The sequence below is a fragment of the Dichomitus squalens genome, assembly GCF_000275845.1.
Source record: "Dichomitus squalens LYAD-421 SS1 unplaced genomic scaffold DICSQscaffold_6, whole genome shotgun sequence".
NCBI classification, from domain to species: Eukaryota; Fungi; Basidiomycota; class Agaricomycetes; order Polyporales; family Polyporaceae; genus Dichomitus; species Dichomitus squalens.
The window spans coordinates 1,063,844-1,080,360 of record NW_006766888.1 but is presented as its reverse complement, the minus strand read 5'-3'; the positions used below and the strand labels follow the sequence as shown (position 1 = coordinate 1,080,360).

Here is a 16,517-nt window from a genome sequence, read left to right as displayed (position 1 = left end):
AGGCATTGTCGGCTCGAAGCGGGGATAGAAGGATGTCATGGAGATATCGATCCCATGTATTTGGTAGCGTATGACGCGCAGCCCTGTGAAGGGCTGATCCGAATTGCGTAGATATCGTCTGATGATGCGTTCTCGTTCGGGTTCGCTGGCCTCCCACCCCTCGGCGTCCGACATCAATTCGTCGAGCATAAACCAGCGGTGGCTATACATCATGAAGGTGTGGGCCGGACTGCGGGTGCGAGGATTTCCGGCGGGCATGAGGGAGACCTCCAGGTGTCTCGGCGGGTGTCTGTGGATCTCAGCGAGGCCATGTTCGATGATGACCAGAGCTTTGGAGAATGCTATGAATGCCCAGGTATTGGCGTCCACAAAATCCTTCAGCGCTTGTCGGATTTCGATGATGTTCCTATAGCCAAAGCGGCGTGCAGCGTCCTCTATGGCCGGCGACGCGGCATGGCCTACGTGGTAGACGCATGGGATCCTTGCAGGGCCAAGCAGCAGGGTCAGCGATCGAGGTCTTCCGAGGAGAGCCCTATCTCGAGTCTGGTAGAATGGCAGCCATGTCCCACTTGTGTTTTGGCCAAGCAGCCTTCTGGCACTCCTTGCTGCAATAGAGGGCAAAGGCGCATCCGGTGCATCGCTTCAACTGCGTTCCCCCTGGGGCTTCAAAGCAGCGGGAGCATCTCCGGAGTACGGAAGTAGGTCTGTTCGAGAGCTGGGTATCAGACATCGTGAGCAGAAGTTCGAGCCTCTGAAGGTCCTGGCTTACTGAAGATGGTCAAGGTTAGGTCGAGCAGAGTTGGCATTAGAAGTTATACTATCACCATTGCCAGATAGCATCCTCGCCATGTCTATGGCTTGTCTCACTCGAGTACCTCCCTGTTTGTGTTAGGCAAACCTCTAACCATTTTGTAGTAGGCGAACTTGGTGTGTCTTGAGAGCGAAATGGATGACGGACACATGGAGAGGTACCGAAAGAGAACAATTTTTAGATTCTGATCTGTCCTGTGGAGATCAAGTACTGGACTCTTGTACACGCGAAAGATAGAGAGTCGGACGAGTCGGACAAAGCAACGAGGCCTCGCTCTACAATCGCGCCAGGCCCCCGTTTTCCGCAGGACTTAGAATACACACAAGCGTACCTTCTGGAACAACCGCACCAGCCTCGATCCCCTTCCCAAGTCTTGAGACCTTGCCACTCCTCGGAGCATTGACTACGCTCTCCATCTTCATCACGCTCACCACAACCAATGGTTCCCCTTCACGAATGAAAGCGTGAGAAACAGAGGGATCTCCAAAAGCAGCAAGCGCAGGATGCAGTTCCACAATTTTGCCAGCTATGGGGCAGGAGAGGTGTGAGGGATCACGGGGGTCGGCGAACTCGAAGTGAGAAGACGTCGCGAGAGAGGAAAGTTGCAATAGGGAGAACACGAGAGGCTCCGGAGACAAAGACGTGGTCACCGTTCCTGAAAGCTCGTTAGGGAACGCGTTGTGTCTGATTGTAGAGAGCACTAGGCTGTGCTTCTGCGCCTGCGTATCGGAGTCCGACAAGGGGGAGGATGATATGGATAGTTGGAAGGACGAGCCCGGTTGGAGGAGGATTGTCCCAGATGTTCCTTCCGCGGGAGTCGATGCGCTGCTGGCGCCCGTCGTTGACGACGACAGAGGATTCGGCTGAGCTTTCTTTACGCGTAACCTATCATTCCCCAACCGAAGTACCTCGTCTGGGGCCTCCTCGAGCCATCGAGTGTGTATCGCTCCTTCGCGCCAGTCCGGATGAGCTAGGACTCCAGCGAGCAACTCCCGGTTTGTCTTCACGTCCCCAGAGATTCGAAGCTCTCTGAGGGCTCGCTGCGCCTTCTCAGTTGCCTCGCTGGGCGAGCCTGCATGCACGATGATCTTCGCAAGGACGGAATCGAAATCGACTCCAATGGTCCACTCAAAACCAGGATTGTGCGCGCTAGGTCCGGTCGAAAGCCATGTATCGACACGGACTCCTCGTCCCGCAGGCCAGGAGATGTCTGATGGGCGTAAAGTTCCCGGAGACAGTTGGAATGAGCGGACAGGATCTTCCGCCACGAGACGTAGCTGGATGGCATGACCAAACGGTGGAGGCGGAGAAATTGTGTGGTTAGGGAGTACGTCCGTCAGCGTCGTCGTCTTCGTCGATAGCAACAGCTGTATGTGGACGAGATCCACGTTGACGATCTCCTCTAGTAAGAGTGTGAGGACCAAGTATGACAAACAGTTTCACATTACTTACCGGTCACTGTATGCTCCACCTGTATTCGAGGATTGATCTCCAGGAAGACCCATTCGTGTGATTGTGCATTGACGAGAAACTCAAACGTGCCGAGTCCGGCGTAGCGCAACTTTCGGGCCATCTTCAGAGCGGCCTCAAGTAATGGCTCAATAGCTGTTCGCGGCAAGGTCGACGGTGCCATCTGCCAATCTGTTCAGTACAGTGTGCTCTTGGCTTAGCCATACAACAGACCTCTATGATCTTCTGGAACCTGAGGATATCAGTTACGATATCCAGACAGCACCACCCACAGAAAACACACACCTCCGCTGAACACTGCACTCGCGCTCCCACAGATGTGTCACATTGCCTTGACTATCGCCCACGACTTGTACTTCAACATGCTTCCAGCCCCGCCCAACCAGGGCCTGCTCCGCGAAAATCTGCTTGGAGGGACTCTCGCCTAGACACCTTTGAAACGCATTCTCGACGTCTCCAGCCGCGTTTACAAGGCGAATGCCGCGTCCGCCTCCACCGTCCAATGCTTTCAGAATGATGGGGAATGGGCACGGTCCGAGCTTTTCGATGAACTGATGTACGTCCGCGACGGACGAGACTCGAATGCCGGGAGCTGTAGGAACGCCGATTGAGGTTGCGAGCTCCCGGGAAAGCATCTTATCGGATGCAATCTTCAACGTCTCCACGGAGGGTCCAACAAAGATGATGCTAGCAGATTCGTTTGGATGAGGGGTGGAGAACAAGGCCGCGAGCTTGGGGCTCTCGCTCAGGAAGCCATAGCCGGGGTGTACATGCGTGCAGCCAGTCCTATCGTCATGCTCAATGGATCAGGTCCGGCGTGGGATGGTCCCTGGTGGAGTACTCACCGACGAGCGATGTCGGCTATGTGATCTGCGTCCATGAACCGAGCGGGCGAGTCCAACAGCACGGCTTCATCCGCATACGACGCGTGCGACTCGTCCTTTTCCGTGTATATGGCAACTGTCTGCCATCCCAACTCTGTTGCAGACCGAAATATACGTACTGCGACTGGATAGGAACGAAAGATGCCATGAGGCTGGTGTTCTGGCAGCAGGCGATAGTTGGGTACTCACTTTCTCCCCGATTCGCCACGAGGATCTTCGGCGTGCCCATGCTGGACCACGATGATGGACTCTTCGTAAGGCTGCTCGGAGCCCTTGAAGACTGTAGTAGGACAGCCAGGTTCATGTCGTGCGCCCTCGAATATCCGGGTATGGAGGAGCCCGTGATTCCCGGGTGCTTGTAGTACACGGTATGCCGACCATCGTGACCGCTATGTCAGGAGTCGCCCGTGCCGTGAAGCGGGCGAACCACAGGTCAAAGTAGACCAACACCAGAAGAATGCCGAAAGGCCCGTCGAGTCCAGAGGGCAAGTCGCCAGTGGCCACATCGAGGACGGAAGAGAGTGAGGCTCACGACGCCAGTGCTGTCGAGGATGATGACGGCACGACCTGGAAGGTACTCCCCCACGATCCAAATTATGCCATAACCACTCATATCGTGTCGCCATGCTCTCTTAGTATGCAGTCTCTAGGATTCGGAAGGTGCAAGTCAAGAACAGGACCCCGAATCCCCAGGATCCGGGCTATGCACGACAAAAGCAGAACGGCAAGTTATGGGTTCGGGAGCGACTAGACGCGCTTCTCGATCCGGGATCGTTCAACGAGGTCGGTTCACTCACCGGGAAGCCCATGGTGGACGACAAAACTGGCGAGCTCATGGACTTCATTCCTGCGTAAGTGTGCGTTTGACTCATTCAGGATGGTGTTTGTTAAATGGTCTGTTCAGGAACCAAGTCACTGGTTGGGGCAGGGTGGATGGTCGGAAGGTTTTCGTGACCGCTGATGACTTCAGCGTCCGTGGAGGTCACGCAGACGGAGGTGTACAAGGCAAAGCGGCTTTTGGCGAGGTACGCGTACGATTATATGATAGGCAGAGAGCTATCGCTGATCGAGAGACAGGCTCTTGCTACCCAACACCGAGTGCCTCTGGTTCGTTCACCTCAGTCATTATACTACTCACTCCGTCCTGAGGCGCAACTTTAGATTCGACTATTGGATGGGTCAAGTGGGGGTGGTAGCGTTGCCACATGTACGTGCTCGGTTTGGTGGAGTGTATATGATCACTGAGTTGGCTCGCTCGTTTTAGACCTCTCCGCTGGTGCCACATACATACCACCTCTGGCCGGACTCGGTCAGAGCATGACAGCTATGACTTTAATACCGGTCGTCAGTGCACTGCTCGGACCAGTTGTTGGGCTGGGTTCGGCTAAGGCAGTGACCAGCCACTTCAGCGTGATGGTCAAAGGAGTCAGCCAGGTACGGCGCCCCTTAGTGTTGCCCGGACATTCCGCTCACAGCCTGAGTCAAGCTTTTTGCAGCAGGTCCTCCTGTGGTCAAGCAGGCCACCTTTGAAGAGCTTACCAAAGAGGAGCTCGGTGGTTGGGAGATCCATGCACGAAATGGTACTGTAGACAACGTTGCTGCCTCGGAGTCCGAAGCTTTCCATCAACTCCGCACTTTCCTGTCTTTCCTTCCGACTTCCGTTCATGTCTTGCCTCCTGTTTTCTCTTCTCCTGACCCGACGGACAGGAGAGAAGAGGAGCTGATTGACGTCATCCCGCGACGACGAGCTCGCGCATATGACATTCGGAGACTTGTACGACTGATTGTGGATGTAGCTAGTCCTCCCTCGAGTCCTACCTCGGAACAGCCATCTCCGACTTCGTTCTTTGAGATCGGTTCTACCTGGGGTAGATCCGTCGTCACTGGTTTTGCTCGCCTCGCAGGCCGGTCTGTCGGGGTCCTCACTAGTGATTGTACAGTTGGTGGAGGTGCACTCGATGCGCTGGCCTCTCAGAAGGCAGCGCGCTTCGTCAACCTATGCGACCGCTTCGGGTGAGCACCCCTTCATGACAGCTGAGTCTCCATCGCTGAGGTCGTCAAAGCATCCCACTATTGAATCTGGTAGATCAACCGGGCTTCGCCATTGGTAGGCATCGATGCGATCATCTATCCTTGTGGAAATAACGTTCAACATGTTTCTGCAGGCTCTGCGGCTGAGAAGGCAGCCACGATCCGTCATGGGGTAGCCATCATGTCCGCCCTATACCATGCCACAATCCCCATATTCACGGTCATCATACGTCGCTCCTTCGGCGTAGCGGGTGGTGCGCTGTCCGATCCTGGAGACGGCCTCAATGACCGTGTAGCTTGGTACGTCTTCATGTGTTCCCTGCCAGAGCTGAGCGCAAACATCTTTTTAGGCCCTCTGCCGATTGGGGCAGCCTGCCTCTTGAAGGAGGGATTGAAGCGGCATACAAGAGACAGCTCGACAGCGCTCCGTCCCCAGCAGTGCGGGACAAGATGATGAAGGACTTGCTAGCGAAGTTTGAGGGGGTACGAGATCCGACGCGGACCGCACATGTCTTCGGCATAGAAGAGATCATTGATCCGCGAGACACTCGACCAATGGCTTGCGAGGTATGTCTGGAAAGCGAACATGGATTTCTCAGGCATGTGTACTGATTTTCGACGCTCAGTGGATCGTGCATGCGTACGAGCATCGGCTACCAGCTCGGCTAGCCGCCAAGAATGTTACTGCAGGAATCGCTAGGACCAAATACAAACTGTAAAACCAGTACACAATCACACATCTATCTGCCAGAGAGCGCACGCTCGATAGCTCTATACACCGGGTAACATATGACGGCAAGGGCGAATCCAACAATGACGCCGATGTCGCCGGTACCCGTGTTCGCGATAGGCCCAACGTACCACGCCTGATCGATACAGGGAACAATGATCCCTGCAGCAAAAAGAAAGGCGAAGACGGCAGCAAGTCCGAGAGGCAGTTCTCTCGGTCTGTTCCACTGGGAGAGATCGTACCACTCCCAGTCATTATGGCGGAAGGTGAGATGTTCGACGATCACGATGGCAGCGAAGATGGTGCTCCAGTAGCCGATAGCGTTTAGGATGTCCACGAAGGTCGTGTAGAAGTGCGTCGCGCCAACAATGGCGACTGGAATCAAACTGGAAGGAATCAGCGACTGCATGCGGCACCCATGAATGAGAGGTCCACTGACATTGCCTCGGAGATGATCGTGTAGATGTAACGGGGTACACGTCCCAGCCAAGCGTGAATGGTCATGAAGCTCGATGCGAATGTGTACATCGTGGGCGCACATGCGCTTGGAATGAACAATGCGATGACCACTGTTAGGAACTTGCCAAAACCGCCTGCAGGTGAAAGAACAGCTTCAACGAGGCCGCCGACGCTGTTTCCGTTGTCGAAGCCTGTCTCCCATTCAGGTACACCAGGCGCAGCGGCAGCGAAGGCAGCGCCGAGCATATGCGCGACGAGCTAGATGTATGATACTGTCAACGTAGGGTCTGATAGACGTTTGTTTTGTTGGCTCACGCTAGCCACGAGGAAGCCTGCATAGCTGTACAAGAACACACGCGTGCTGTAAAGCGATAATGCATTAGCGCAGTTCGGGCGATCATCGCACTGGGCGTACGAACGCGGACGCTTTGCTGGTGTGATACACGCCGTAGTCGGGCGTCATCACGCACCAGCTGATGACACTCGACGCAACAGTAGTGGCGAATGACAGGATAGAGGCAGCCGAAGCCGGCTCGCCTGGAGGTACGTGGCTTCCGAGGTGCTGTCCTCCCGTACCGAGCATGACGATGAAGGCAATGACGCTTGGGATCCAAGCTACTGTCTCATACCTAGACGCAATACATCATTATGTTGACATGCACTCAGTCAGGGGAAAAGGCGTACCAATGGATGACACGGTAACCGAAGAATGTGACCTGAGGGCTGTGAGTGTGTAATCAAATTCATGGTAACCCTCACCCGACTTACGACAAGGGAGATGATGCCAATAATTACTATTCCCAGCGTATCATTAAGGTGAGACGAAACGCTTGCAAGCGTCTGTCCCCCGACTATACAGTTGAGGATGAGGAACCCTTGCATCGAGAAGACAGTGAAGGCACTGGGTATGATTGACCCGTAATATCTGCCAGGAAGCTCAGTGTCTTTTCACAGGTCTTAATGAGGAATGTCACTGACCCCCAAGAGTATCGCGCAAGGACCATGGAGCGCATGCCCAATTTAGGGCCAAAGACGGCGCTGTACGATTCAAGAGAGTCCGTTCAGGATGCACTAAAACGTCATGCGTCGCTGCGCTTACAAGTAAGCAGGGATAGCACATGATCTACATCGCTAGTGAGATTACGGTCGTTCTTTGAAAGACGCACCACGCACATGAGGTCCACGACGAGTATAACCAGGAGGGAATCTCGCAGTCCGAGACCAAAGAATGCAGGGCCTGACGAGCCAGTACCAAACCTACTCACATGAGCTGGAACACAACTGCGGCGCAAAGAAATAGCACGCACGTGAGAATATTGATGTTGGCAGAAAACCACACGAAAAACATCTGATACATTCTGGTATCTTTCCTCTCCTCCGGTAAAACTGGATCAATCCTGCGGCATTATTGTGGCATCATCAGGAATTGGCGAAGTCCAGTAACTCGCTAAAGGAGGACGAACCCGTTCGTCTCCACCCCCCAATGGGCGACAAACTTCGTTATCTTGGTAAGCCATGTCGGCGGCTTGGTCGCCACGAGTTCGTTTGCCTGGTCGTCAGAGATGTTGCTCGTCTTCTCGACCTCGAGTGAAGAGCCCATATTGGCTACCGTGATGGATGGAGGAGCGGGTCAAAGGGGAAAAGACGTCCAAAGTTTTTCTTGTCCGACTTGACCGCGTTCTACCTCAGAACCTTGATGGATGTTCACAAAACACGTGAGGCACAGCACATCATTCAGAGACGGTCCGGACAGCCGAGAAAGTATACATAATTCCTATTGTCCACATGCGACTTGGGATCTGCTGATAGGGAAGCCGAACGAGTCCACACGGGTGACCGACTTCTGACGAAGTTGACCGATGGCAAACAGGAGTACAGTATCCTGTATTGTTCAGCGAGCGTCATGCTCTTCGGCAACCTATCATTGCGACCGAATGAGAGAAAGTGCGACCCTAATATCTTAAGCTGGCATACCTCTCGAAAGCGCTCCGGGATCCAGTGCATCTGCACTTTATCTATTTGCTCTTCAGGGAGCCACCACTCGAGGAACATGAAGAAGAGGCAATCGACGAGGAGGATAATGGCGTATATGATCCCTGCGATGTGTCCCACGTCTAGCGTTCTGTAATCGATGTAAGCCATATCCTCATGTATGATACTGGGAGCGAGCTCACCGGTTCAGGCGTGTCCAGAAATCGTACGGTTCTGAGGCCATGATAGACTCATAGACGACCTCTGTTCGCTGAGTGATCTCTTGCCAGTCATAGAAGTGTTTGATGCGCTCGTGCGCCTGATAAGGGTCATGTTTACCGGCCGATACGATGCGGATGGCTTCCGACATGGCACGGACGACGTCTGAGAGGAACGTTCAATTACTGAGCGTGGCGATGCATACTGCGGCACAGACCATCTTCGTCTGGATTTGCAAACGATATCATGTCCTCTGGGAGGATCTCCGGGACTCCTCCTACACGCGTAGAAACGACGTACAGTCCTGCGCAGGCAGCTTCTAGGATGGCAATCCCGAAAGCTTCTGTAAGGGACGTGTTCATGAAGATGGACCCTTGGACGAGAACCTGATTCGGCAAATGTGAATATTGAACATAGCCGGATCCATTCGTTGACTCACGTTCCGAACGTCGCTGTGGCGGACAGCTCCTAGGACCTCTATACGGTCTTGCAGAAAATACTTCTCCCGCATCTGGAGCAAGTCGATCATCTTGGGTCCGTCACCACCTAAGTCCTATGAGCATTCACTTTGTAATATTTGCGTCAGGAACCTACCGATGAGGAATCTGATGTTGGGAAACATGGCGCATATTCGAGGTGCTGTAGCGATCAATAAATCTATGCCTTTCCTGTACGCCAACCTGGCCACCACCACAATGGTGACTTGCGAGAATGAGAGCAGGCGGCAAGTGACGTAGTAGCAACACCCTTACTGGTATCTTCTGAAGGTAGCTTCAAAGGGGGCTTAAACTGGTCCGCGACGAGTGCATTTGGAATGACGTGCACCACACTCGGCTGTAGTCTCGCTCGTAGGACTGTGTTCTCGCGCCTGGGCAAATGGTCAGCGCAGGAAACTATACATAAAACGAGGGTAGATCGTATACCCAGTATGGGAGACACAGATAGCGGCATCTACGTTACGCAGTGCCGCTTCAAGTAGCTTGTTTGTCAATATGCTTGCGGCATCGTCGAAACCGAACAGACTGTGATCAGTGAAGACCGTCCGCACCCCCAAGAGGTGAGCATGTAGGATTCCTTCTTGACCCAGTGAGGAGAGACCGGCGTGACTGTGTACCAGTTGAATGTTCTCCCGTAGAACAATCGTCCGAAAGTAGGGCAAAAATGTGAAATAATTAGGCAGAGTTGCAGAAGAGGCGATTGTGGGAAATGGGATGTAGTAGACTTTCAGCCCTGGCAGTAACCACCGGACGCCCACTCGATCTGGAGGATGGCTGTGCGTTATCACGATGACCTATGTCACTTTCAGTAATATCTTGCAAGTGAATATAGGCATCCGTACCTTGTGACCGCGCCGTATCAGGTTCGCGCTGAGCATATAAATGTTGTTCTCCACCCCACCCACATTCGGATGGAAAAAATCACAGATCATCCTGGCATGAAGATCAGTCCTGACTGTGCAATAGACACCATGTATTTTCTTACGCGATGTTGATACCCATTATTACGGCCTGCCTACATGGTTTGTTCAGAACTTGCTCACGACTGCGGTGGCACGACAACGGCCAGTGCTCACAATTAGCAAAAACATATAATATCAACGACCACTCTGAATAACGGTTCGATGGTGTAGTTGGTTATCACGTCTGTCTCACATGGGTTTCGAACCTAGTGTGCACACAGGAGGTCTCCGGTTCGAGCCCGGGTCGAACCATATCAGTATGCTTTCATCGCTTTTTTTGTGTTCGGGGACGAGGAGAACCGTGCAGCAGCCAAGGAAGCTATTGCAATTTGCTATTACGAGAAGGGGTTACCTAGCTTGACTGGTTACGGGCAGTGGGGCTGCGCGAGCGGTGACACACGTTCCTTGTCTCCCGCCCCGTTCCGACTCGTCTCGATCTTGTCATCCTCTCGCCTTTGCTCTCTTACCTTTCATTCTCTCCCTACGATCGCGATGAGCTCCTTCGACAAGAACGAAGCGACTAACCCGCTCGACGAGGATGCTCCTGGCCAGCCCATCTCCGTTCCAGATTCTGGTGACACTGGCGAGAGCGGGAAGCTGAAGATGATCGTCCAGCTCGTCAAGAAGTGTCTTGGAGTGAAAGATATCGCAGCCATGTATGCCTTCTCACATATTCGCCACGCGTTCGTCTGTGACCGACAGTATGTTCTAGGCGTCTTTCACTTCCGGCTTCGTTGCTGGAACCTATTCCTAACCTTGAGTACTGGCACTACTTGGACCGACCAGACCTCTTCGCTGCGTGAGTAGATGCGCTACACAGTGCCATGAGTTACATCGCTGAATGGATCTGTTCACAGTATCAATGATTCCGATGACCCCTTCGAGCGTATGCTGGCTACACTGCGTTTCACCTTCTCAAAGGACCTTAAGTTCGTTGTAAGTGTATAATCTCGTTTCTCCAGGTTTCTTTCGTACACTGCCTTGCCTGCGTGAAGCCCTCTGAATTTGCGAAATGGCACACAATACATATGCTACCGTCCCTTCCCCCCCCCGATGGCTTACGCGCACAACCGTGAAGCCCCCTTGGCATGGCGGAGTCGCTAGGAGCGTGCACTTGGTGCCCCAATCTTCCCAATCAGTTCCGACCCTTGCTTGTGCTTGGTCTTCCCCCATAGGGTAACCTCCTCCCCTGTGCATGCGCTTCTCGTCATGACAGCTGCGGACGCACAGGCATCCTTTTGTGGCTACAGCATCATCCGTCTTCTGCCCGCGAGGGCCTCGCTTTTGGTAAAGGCACTGACCAGATTAACAGAAAGGAAAGGTCTGCAAGCCGTACAACTCTGTCCTTGGCGAGCACTTCCGTTCGCACTGGGACGTGATACCTGTCACCTACCCCTCCGATCCGAATGCACCCCCAATTCAGCACCTGTACATCACGCCGCCTGCTCCTGAACCTGTGCAATCATCGTCATACTTCTTCTCCTCCGGCGCAGCGTCTACACCCAATGTGACGCATCCCTCGCTCTCAGAGAACGCCAGCGTCAAGAGCGGCAAGAGCGGGTTCAGCGGGCTCAGCTTCATGTCGCGCGGGTACTCCACCACGGGCAGGACGACGCCCTCGACGTCCCCCGAGCTCGGCGAGACGAACCCCGAGGCGGGCGCGTCGAGCCTGAGCCTCGCGAACGACCGCGCGTCGGGCGCGGCGGATCTCCTCGAGGCGGACGGACCCGCGGACAAGCCGCGCGTGCGCATCGCGTACCTCACCGAGCAGGTGTCGCACCACCCCCCGGTTTCGGCGTACCACGCCGTGTGCCCGAGCCGCCACCTCGAGCTGATGGGCATCGACCAGATCTCGGCGAAGGTGTCGGGGACGACGCTGCGCGTCATGCCGGGGTCGTTCAACAAGGGCATCTTCGTGCGCATCACTGGGGGCGCGGGCGCGGGCGAGCAGTACCACATCACGCACCCCGTCGCGTCCGTGAATGGGCTCCTCCGGGGCAGCTTCTACGTCGCGGTCGGCGACTCGACGATCATCACGTGCTCGGGCGGCGCGGACGGGCAGAAGCTGAGGGCGATCATCGAGTACAAGGAGGAGTCGTGGCTGGGGAAGGCGCACTTCGCGCTCGAGGGCGTCATTCACACGTACGACCCGGAGGAGAGCGTGCACGAGGAATGGACGCGCGTGAAGCACGTGCCGAAGGACCGCGTGTTGGCAGTGTTCGACGGGTCGTGGAGGGGGAGGGTGAGGTGGAAGCGCGTGGACGCGCCGGACAGCGAGTACGCGACGCTCATCGACGTCTCGACGCTGGCGGTCATCCCGAAGGCGGTGCGCCCGCTGGAGAAGCAGCTCCCGAACGAGAGCAGGAAGCTGTGGGAGAACGTGACGACGCGGCTGGTCAAGAAGGAGTACAGCGACGCGACGAAGCATAAGCTGGCGATCGAGCAGAAGCAGCGCGATGATGCTGCGGAGCGCAAGCGTAAGGGCGTACCGTGAGTATCGCGCTCGTGGACTGTTGGAACGTCTATGCTGATAGGTCGCTTTTGTAGATTCGTTCCGAGGTATTTCGAGAACGACATCTCGACGGGCATCCCGAAGCTCACAGAGGAGGGCCGCAAGGCGCTCGAGGAGGAGCTCGCGGAGAAGCCGGAGTACCAGCTGGAGGAGGAGGCGACACCTACCTCGAGGACGCCGAGCTCAGGTGCGGACTGAGCGGCTATGGACCATGCCCTTCCACCGCAGACGCTGCGAATACGACCACGACCGTCACGATATACGCCACGACAGATCTACGTCATTTTGAAGAACGAGACACCCTTGAATGTCTTTGCTGAAGCGTTTTCTTGGCTGTTTCTCGAGAATTGTAAGATAGCTTATACCATCATCGCTCGTCTAGCCTTCTTTCTCTTTTATACGTCGCGAAAGCTCGCACGGACGGCAGTTTAGCAGTTCACGGGCTTGTACTTGTACGGCGACGACTCGGAAGGGAGACAGAGGAGTAATCGTTGCTCGTCTTTGGGCCACCGTTGTCGCCACATACATAGCATGCATCCATTGTGTCTGTAAATACATGACAATGCCTCCAATAGAATTAGGTCGCAGGACTAAATCCACGTTGGTTTGACTGCCACTGACTCTCGCTCAACTGGTTACTGGAGAGTATGATAGAGATCCGAGTTCGCGTAGATTACATAGAGCGCGGTGAGCGCCCCGATCGCGTCGAGGTTGGCTGGGAGGTCGCGCTGGCTGCTCTTTGTCCTGACGCGCGCGAATGCTTGCCCCGAGGGCTGTTGGGAGACGGATCCCTCGACTGGGACGGTCCGTTCTATCGCGGCATCTGATAACATCTCCCTCCAAAACCGTCGAGTCAATCTCGCAAAGCGCCGACAGGACGAGCCACAAGCCCAGCAGCATTTCTACTCACCGCCGCGCCCTCCGCCCAGCCGTTCCTCCCCACAGATCCCTCCACTCCTCACCACCTGCTATGTCTCTAGAGTCCATCACAACATCCCTCTCGAAACTGTCCATCTCCCCGGCCGCGACCGTCTCGCATGGCCCGACCAACTCTCCCCAGTCCTGGCGCGACGCTCTCCAGGCAAGCGGGTCCGCCCCGCAGGGCTTCGAGCTGATCAAGACGCTCGTGTACAAGCCCAAGACCGCGAAGACCGCGACTCCTGTCCCCGTCTTTGTCATTGCACGAGAAAGCTCTGATGTGCCATCAGGAACGCTCGGGAAGCACCTGAACCTGAAGGAGTTGCGCCTCGCTTCGGAAGATCTGCTCAAGGAGTTCTTCAACCTCGACAAAAACTCTCGTGAGTCTCCATCTATCGTCTTGTATACCACCATCACTCGTGAATCCGTTCGGTCCGGTGCCAAAATTCTGGGCACCTTCGCGTTCCCGAGGGAGGAATGCGTACCCGGAGTTCTACCGCGCTGGGCTAAGAAGCAATATGAGCGATGGCTAACTGATCTGCCTTTCACGCAGTCTCCCCCCTCGCTATCACCTCAGAAACATACCCCAAAATCACCACCGTCATCGAGTCCTCTATCGCTTCCTCAACATCTGTATTCGCAGTCCGCGGACTCTCGTCAGACTCAACCGTTTTCCTGTCCGGCAAGGATCTCTATGCATATGTCAAGCAGTTCGCAGCCGGAGGTGCCCCCACACTGCACGAGGTCGATGTCGCCACCCTCCAGGCTACCGCAGACAGTGCCGCCGCTGCCGTGAGGACATCGGCCCCCGTAAAGAAGGAGAAGGAGGAGGCCAAGATCGAGGGTGCGGTCCAGATTGCTATTGGGGTGAAGAAGGAGGTCGACTTCCCGACATGGTACACCAACGTGCTCATCAAGGCCGATATGTTGGAGTACTACAACGTCTCTGGGTGCTACATCCTCCGTCCCTGGTCATATAGCATATGGGAGACCATCCAAGGTTTGTGCATCTCTCTTTCACAGCGTCATAGCGCACTTGAGCTGACAGTGGCACAGAATGGTTCAACAGCAAGATCAAGGCAATGGGCGTCCAGAACGCCTACTTTCCCATGTTCGTCTCCGCCAAAGTCCTGGAGCGCGAAAAGGATCACGTTGAGGGCTTCTCTCCGGAGGTTGCTTGGGTAACACGAGCGTAAGTGTGCTAAGGTATGCGTTCATCGTCAACTTGCTTAGCCCCGGACGTGTAGAGGCAAGTCAGAACTTGAAGAACCGATCGCTATCCGTCCCACCTCCGAAACCGTTATGTACCCCTGTAGGTCGTCTACGTCTGCCGCTCCCACGCTCCCACTAATCCCAAGTCAGACTACGCGAAGTGGATCCAGAGCCACCGCGATCTCCCCCTCAAGCTGAACCAGTGGAACAGCGTCGTCCGCTGGGAGTTTAAGAACCCGCAGCCCTTCCTCCGCACGCGTGAATTCCTGTGGCAAGAGGGCCACACTGCGTTCCTCACCAAGAAAGAGGCGGACGAGGAGGTGCTCCAGATCCTCGACCTCTACCGCCGCGTGTACGAGGAGCTGCTCGCCGTGCCCGTCATCCCTGGCGTCAAGTCCGAAAAGGAGAAGTTTGCGGGCGGGCTCTACACGACGACCGTCGAGGGCTTCGTGCCCACCACCGGCCGCGGCATCCAGGGCGCGACGTCGCACTGCCTCGGCCAGAACTTCTCCCGCCCGGAGATGTTCAACATCGTCGTCGAGGACCCGGCCGACCCCTCCGGCCAGGGCAAGACGTACGTCTGGCAGAACTCGTGGGGCCTCTCGACGCGCACGATCGGCGTCATGGTCATGATCCACGGGGACAACCAGGGCCTCGTGCTCCCGCCCCGCGTCGCCGTGCTCCAGGTCGTCGTCGTCCCCTGCGGCATCACCGCGAAGTCGACGGACGAGCAGCGCAAGGCGGTCAACGACGCCGCGGCGGACCTCGCCGCGCAGCTCAAGGCAGCGGGCATCCGCGCGCAGGCCGACCTGCGCGACGGCTACACCCCCGGCTACAAGTTCAACGACTGGGAGCAGAAGGCGAGTGCTTACGGTCCCACCTTCTGCCCGTTCTGCGTAGCTCGCTGACCCGTTTCCCTCACCACAAATACAGGGCGTCCCCCTCCGCCTCGAGATCGGGCCCCAGGACCTCGCCAAGTCCCAGACGCTCACCGCGCGCCGCGACACAGGCGCCAAGGCGCCCGTCCCGCTCGCGAACATCGCGCAGACCGTCTCCGCGCTGCTCGACACGATCCAGGCGGACATGTTCCGGCGCGCGCAGGAGACGTACTTCGCGCGCCTGCGCGAGGTGCGCCGCTGGGAGGACTTCGTGCCGACGCTCGACGACAAGTGCGTCGTCGTCATCCCCTGGTGCGAGGCGGAGGCGTGCGAGGACGACATCAAGGACCGCTCCGCGAAGGCGTCCGAGCCGACGGACGAGCGCGCGCCGTCGGCGGGTGCGAAGAGCCTGTGCATCCCCTTCGACCAGAGCAGGTGGCCGAAGATCGAGCCTGGGGTCACCAAGTGCGTCGGGTGCGGCAAGGACGCGAAGCGCTGGACCTTGTTCGGCCGCTCGTACTAGGCGCACTGGCCTCCGGGAGGTGTTACTATGGGGGACGACGCAGCGACCGGTTTGGTAGTCAGTAGATATCTTTGACATGTACACGTACAGTATTGGGCACGGGGTCGTCTGTTGTCATTGCGAATAAGACCAAATGTTGCATCACTTGGCAGTCGATGACAAGTACCTATATAGGAGTAGAGATTCACCGCGAACCACAGTTCATAGCATGCACTTGGTCAGTTCGCGCCCCGCCTTTGATGCGGGACGATTCGATTTAAATTCTTAGTGTACAAAGCAAGATCGACATAGAACACAGGTGCGGTAGACATGCGGGCTGGTACGGTACTAACGGTGACGAGAAGACGGCGACTGCTCATAACATATGGGTAGGGTCAGTACCTAGGTATGTGATGCGTGCGTAAGACTACGTACTACTGTGCAATGTGGATCTAACGCGA

At 55.8% G+C, this 16,517-nt stretch overlaps 5 protein-coding genes and 1 non-coding gene across 6 annotated transcripts; 4 read left to right on the top strand and 2 right to left on the bottom strand.

The window, feature by feature from the left end:
* Nucleotides 1–1,213: 1,213 nt before the first annotated feature.
* Nucleotides 1,214–5,951, top strand: DICSQDRAFT_82363 (propionyl-CoA carboxylase). The gene is made up of 16 exons (XM_007363528.1): nt 1,214–2,213; nt 2,264–2,444; nt 2,495–2,513; nt 2,567–3,067; nt 3,127–3,289; nt 3,355–3,739; nt 3,802–4,016; nt 4,070–4,190; nt 4,243–4,272; nt 4,327–4,372; nt 4,430–4,599; nt 4,652–5,178; nt 5,229–5,272; nt 5,331–5,496; nt 5,547–5,763; nt 5,823–5,951. Exons 6-16 carry the CDS (start codon nt 3,623–3,625, stop codon nt 5,913–5,915), a joined length of 1,746 nt encoding a protein of 581 aa, XP_007363590.1. The 5' UTR covers nt 1,214–2,213; nt 2,264–2,444; nt 2,495–2,513; nt 2,567–3,067; nt 3,127–3,289; nt 3,355–3,622; the 3' UTR covers nt 5,916–5,951.
* On the bottom strand, nt 5,937–7,985 carry DICSQDRAFT_55293 (purine-cytosine permease; the record flags this gene model as incomplete). The annotated part of the gene is made up of 11 exons (XM_007363527.1): nt 5,937–6,312; nt 6,366–6,643; nt 6,701–6,746; nt 6,805–7,014; nt 7,070–7,101; nt 7,154–7,310; nt 7,364–7,423; nt 7,485–7,508; nt 7,559–7,642; nt 7,693–7,782; nt 7,849–7,985. 11 exons carry the CDS (start codon nt 7,983–7,985, stop codon nt 5,937–5,939), a joined length of 1,494 nt encoding a protein of 497 aa, XP_007363589.1.
* Nucleotides 7,986–8,065: 80 nt separating this feature from the next.
* Nucleotides 8,066–10,091, bottom strand: DICSQDRAFT_179110 (transferase). Its single transcript, XM_007363526.1, has 10 exons — nt 10,058–10,091; nt 9,915–10,005; nt 9,499–9,866; nt 9,328–9,443; nt 9,170–9,277; nt 9,015–9,121; nt 8,793–8,961; nt 8,560–8,740; nt 8,360–8,507; nt 8,066–8,303 (listed from the first exon to the last, which is right to left on the bottom strand). The coding sequence occupies exons 1-10, from the start codon at nt 10,072–10,074 to the stop codon at nt 8,277–8,279; spliced, it is 1,332 nt and encodes a 443-aa protein (XP_007363588.1). The 5' UTR covers nt 10,075–10,091; the 3' UTR covers nt 8,066–8,276.
* Nucleotides 10,092–10,190: 99 nt separating this feature from the next.
* On the top strand, nt 10,191–10,286 carry DICSQDRAFT_t56. Its single transcript has one exon. It is a non-coding gene; the product is annotated as a tRNA-Val (tRNA).
* Nucleotides 10,287–10,337: 51 nt separating this feature from the next.
* Nucleotides 10,338–13,118, top strand: DICSQDRAFT_134470 (uncharacterized protein). Its single transcript, XM_007363525.1, has 5 exons — nt 10,338–10,690; nt 10,747–10,833; nt 10,892–10,970; nt 11,347–12,524; nt 12,582–13,118. The coding sequence occupies exons 1-5, from the start codon at nt 10,527–10,529 to the stop codon at nt 12,742–12,744; spliced, it is 1,671 nt and encodes a 556-aa protein (XP_007363587.1). The 5' UTR covers nt 10,338–10,526; the 3' UTR covers nt 12,745–13,118.
* Nucleotides 13,119–13,504: 386 nt separating this feature from the next.
* Nucleotides 13,505–16,282, top strand: DICSQDRAFT_134469 (prolyl-tRNA synthetase). The gene is made up of 6 exons (XM_007363524.1): nt 13,505–13,844; nt 14,018–14,464; nt 14,521–14,656; nt 14,712–14,776; nt 14,827–15,536; nt 15,610–16,282. The coding sequence occupies exons 1-6, from the start codon at nt 13,517–13,519 to the stop codon at nt 16,075–16,077; spliced, it is 2,154 nt and encodes a 717-aa protein (XP_007363586.1). The 5' UTR covers nt 13,505–13,516; the 3' UTR covers nt 16,078–16,282.
* Nucleotides 16,283–16,517: the final 235 nt, after the last annotated feature.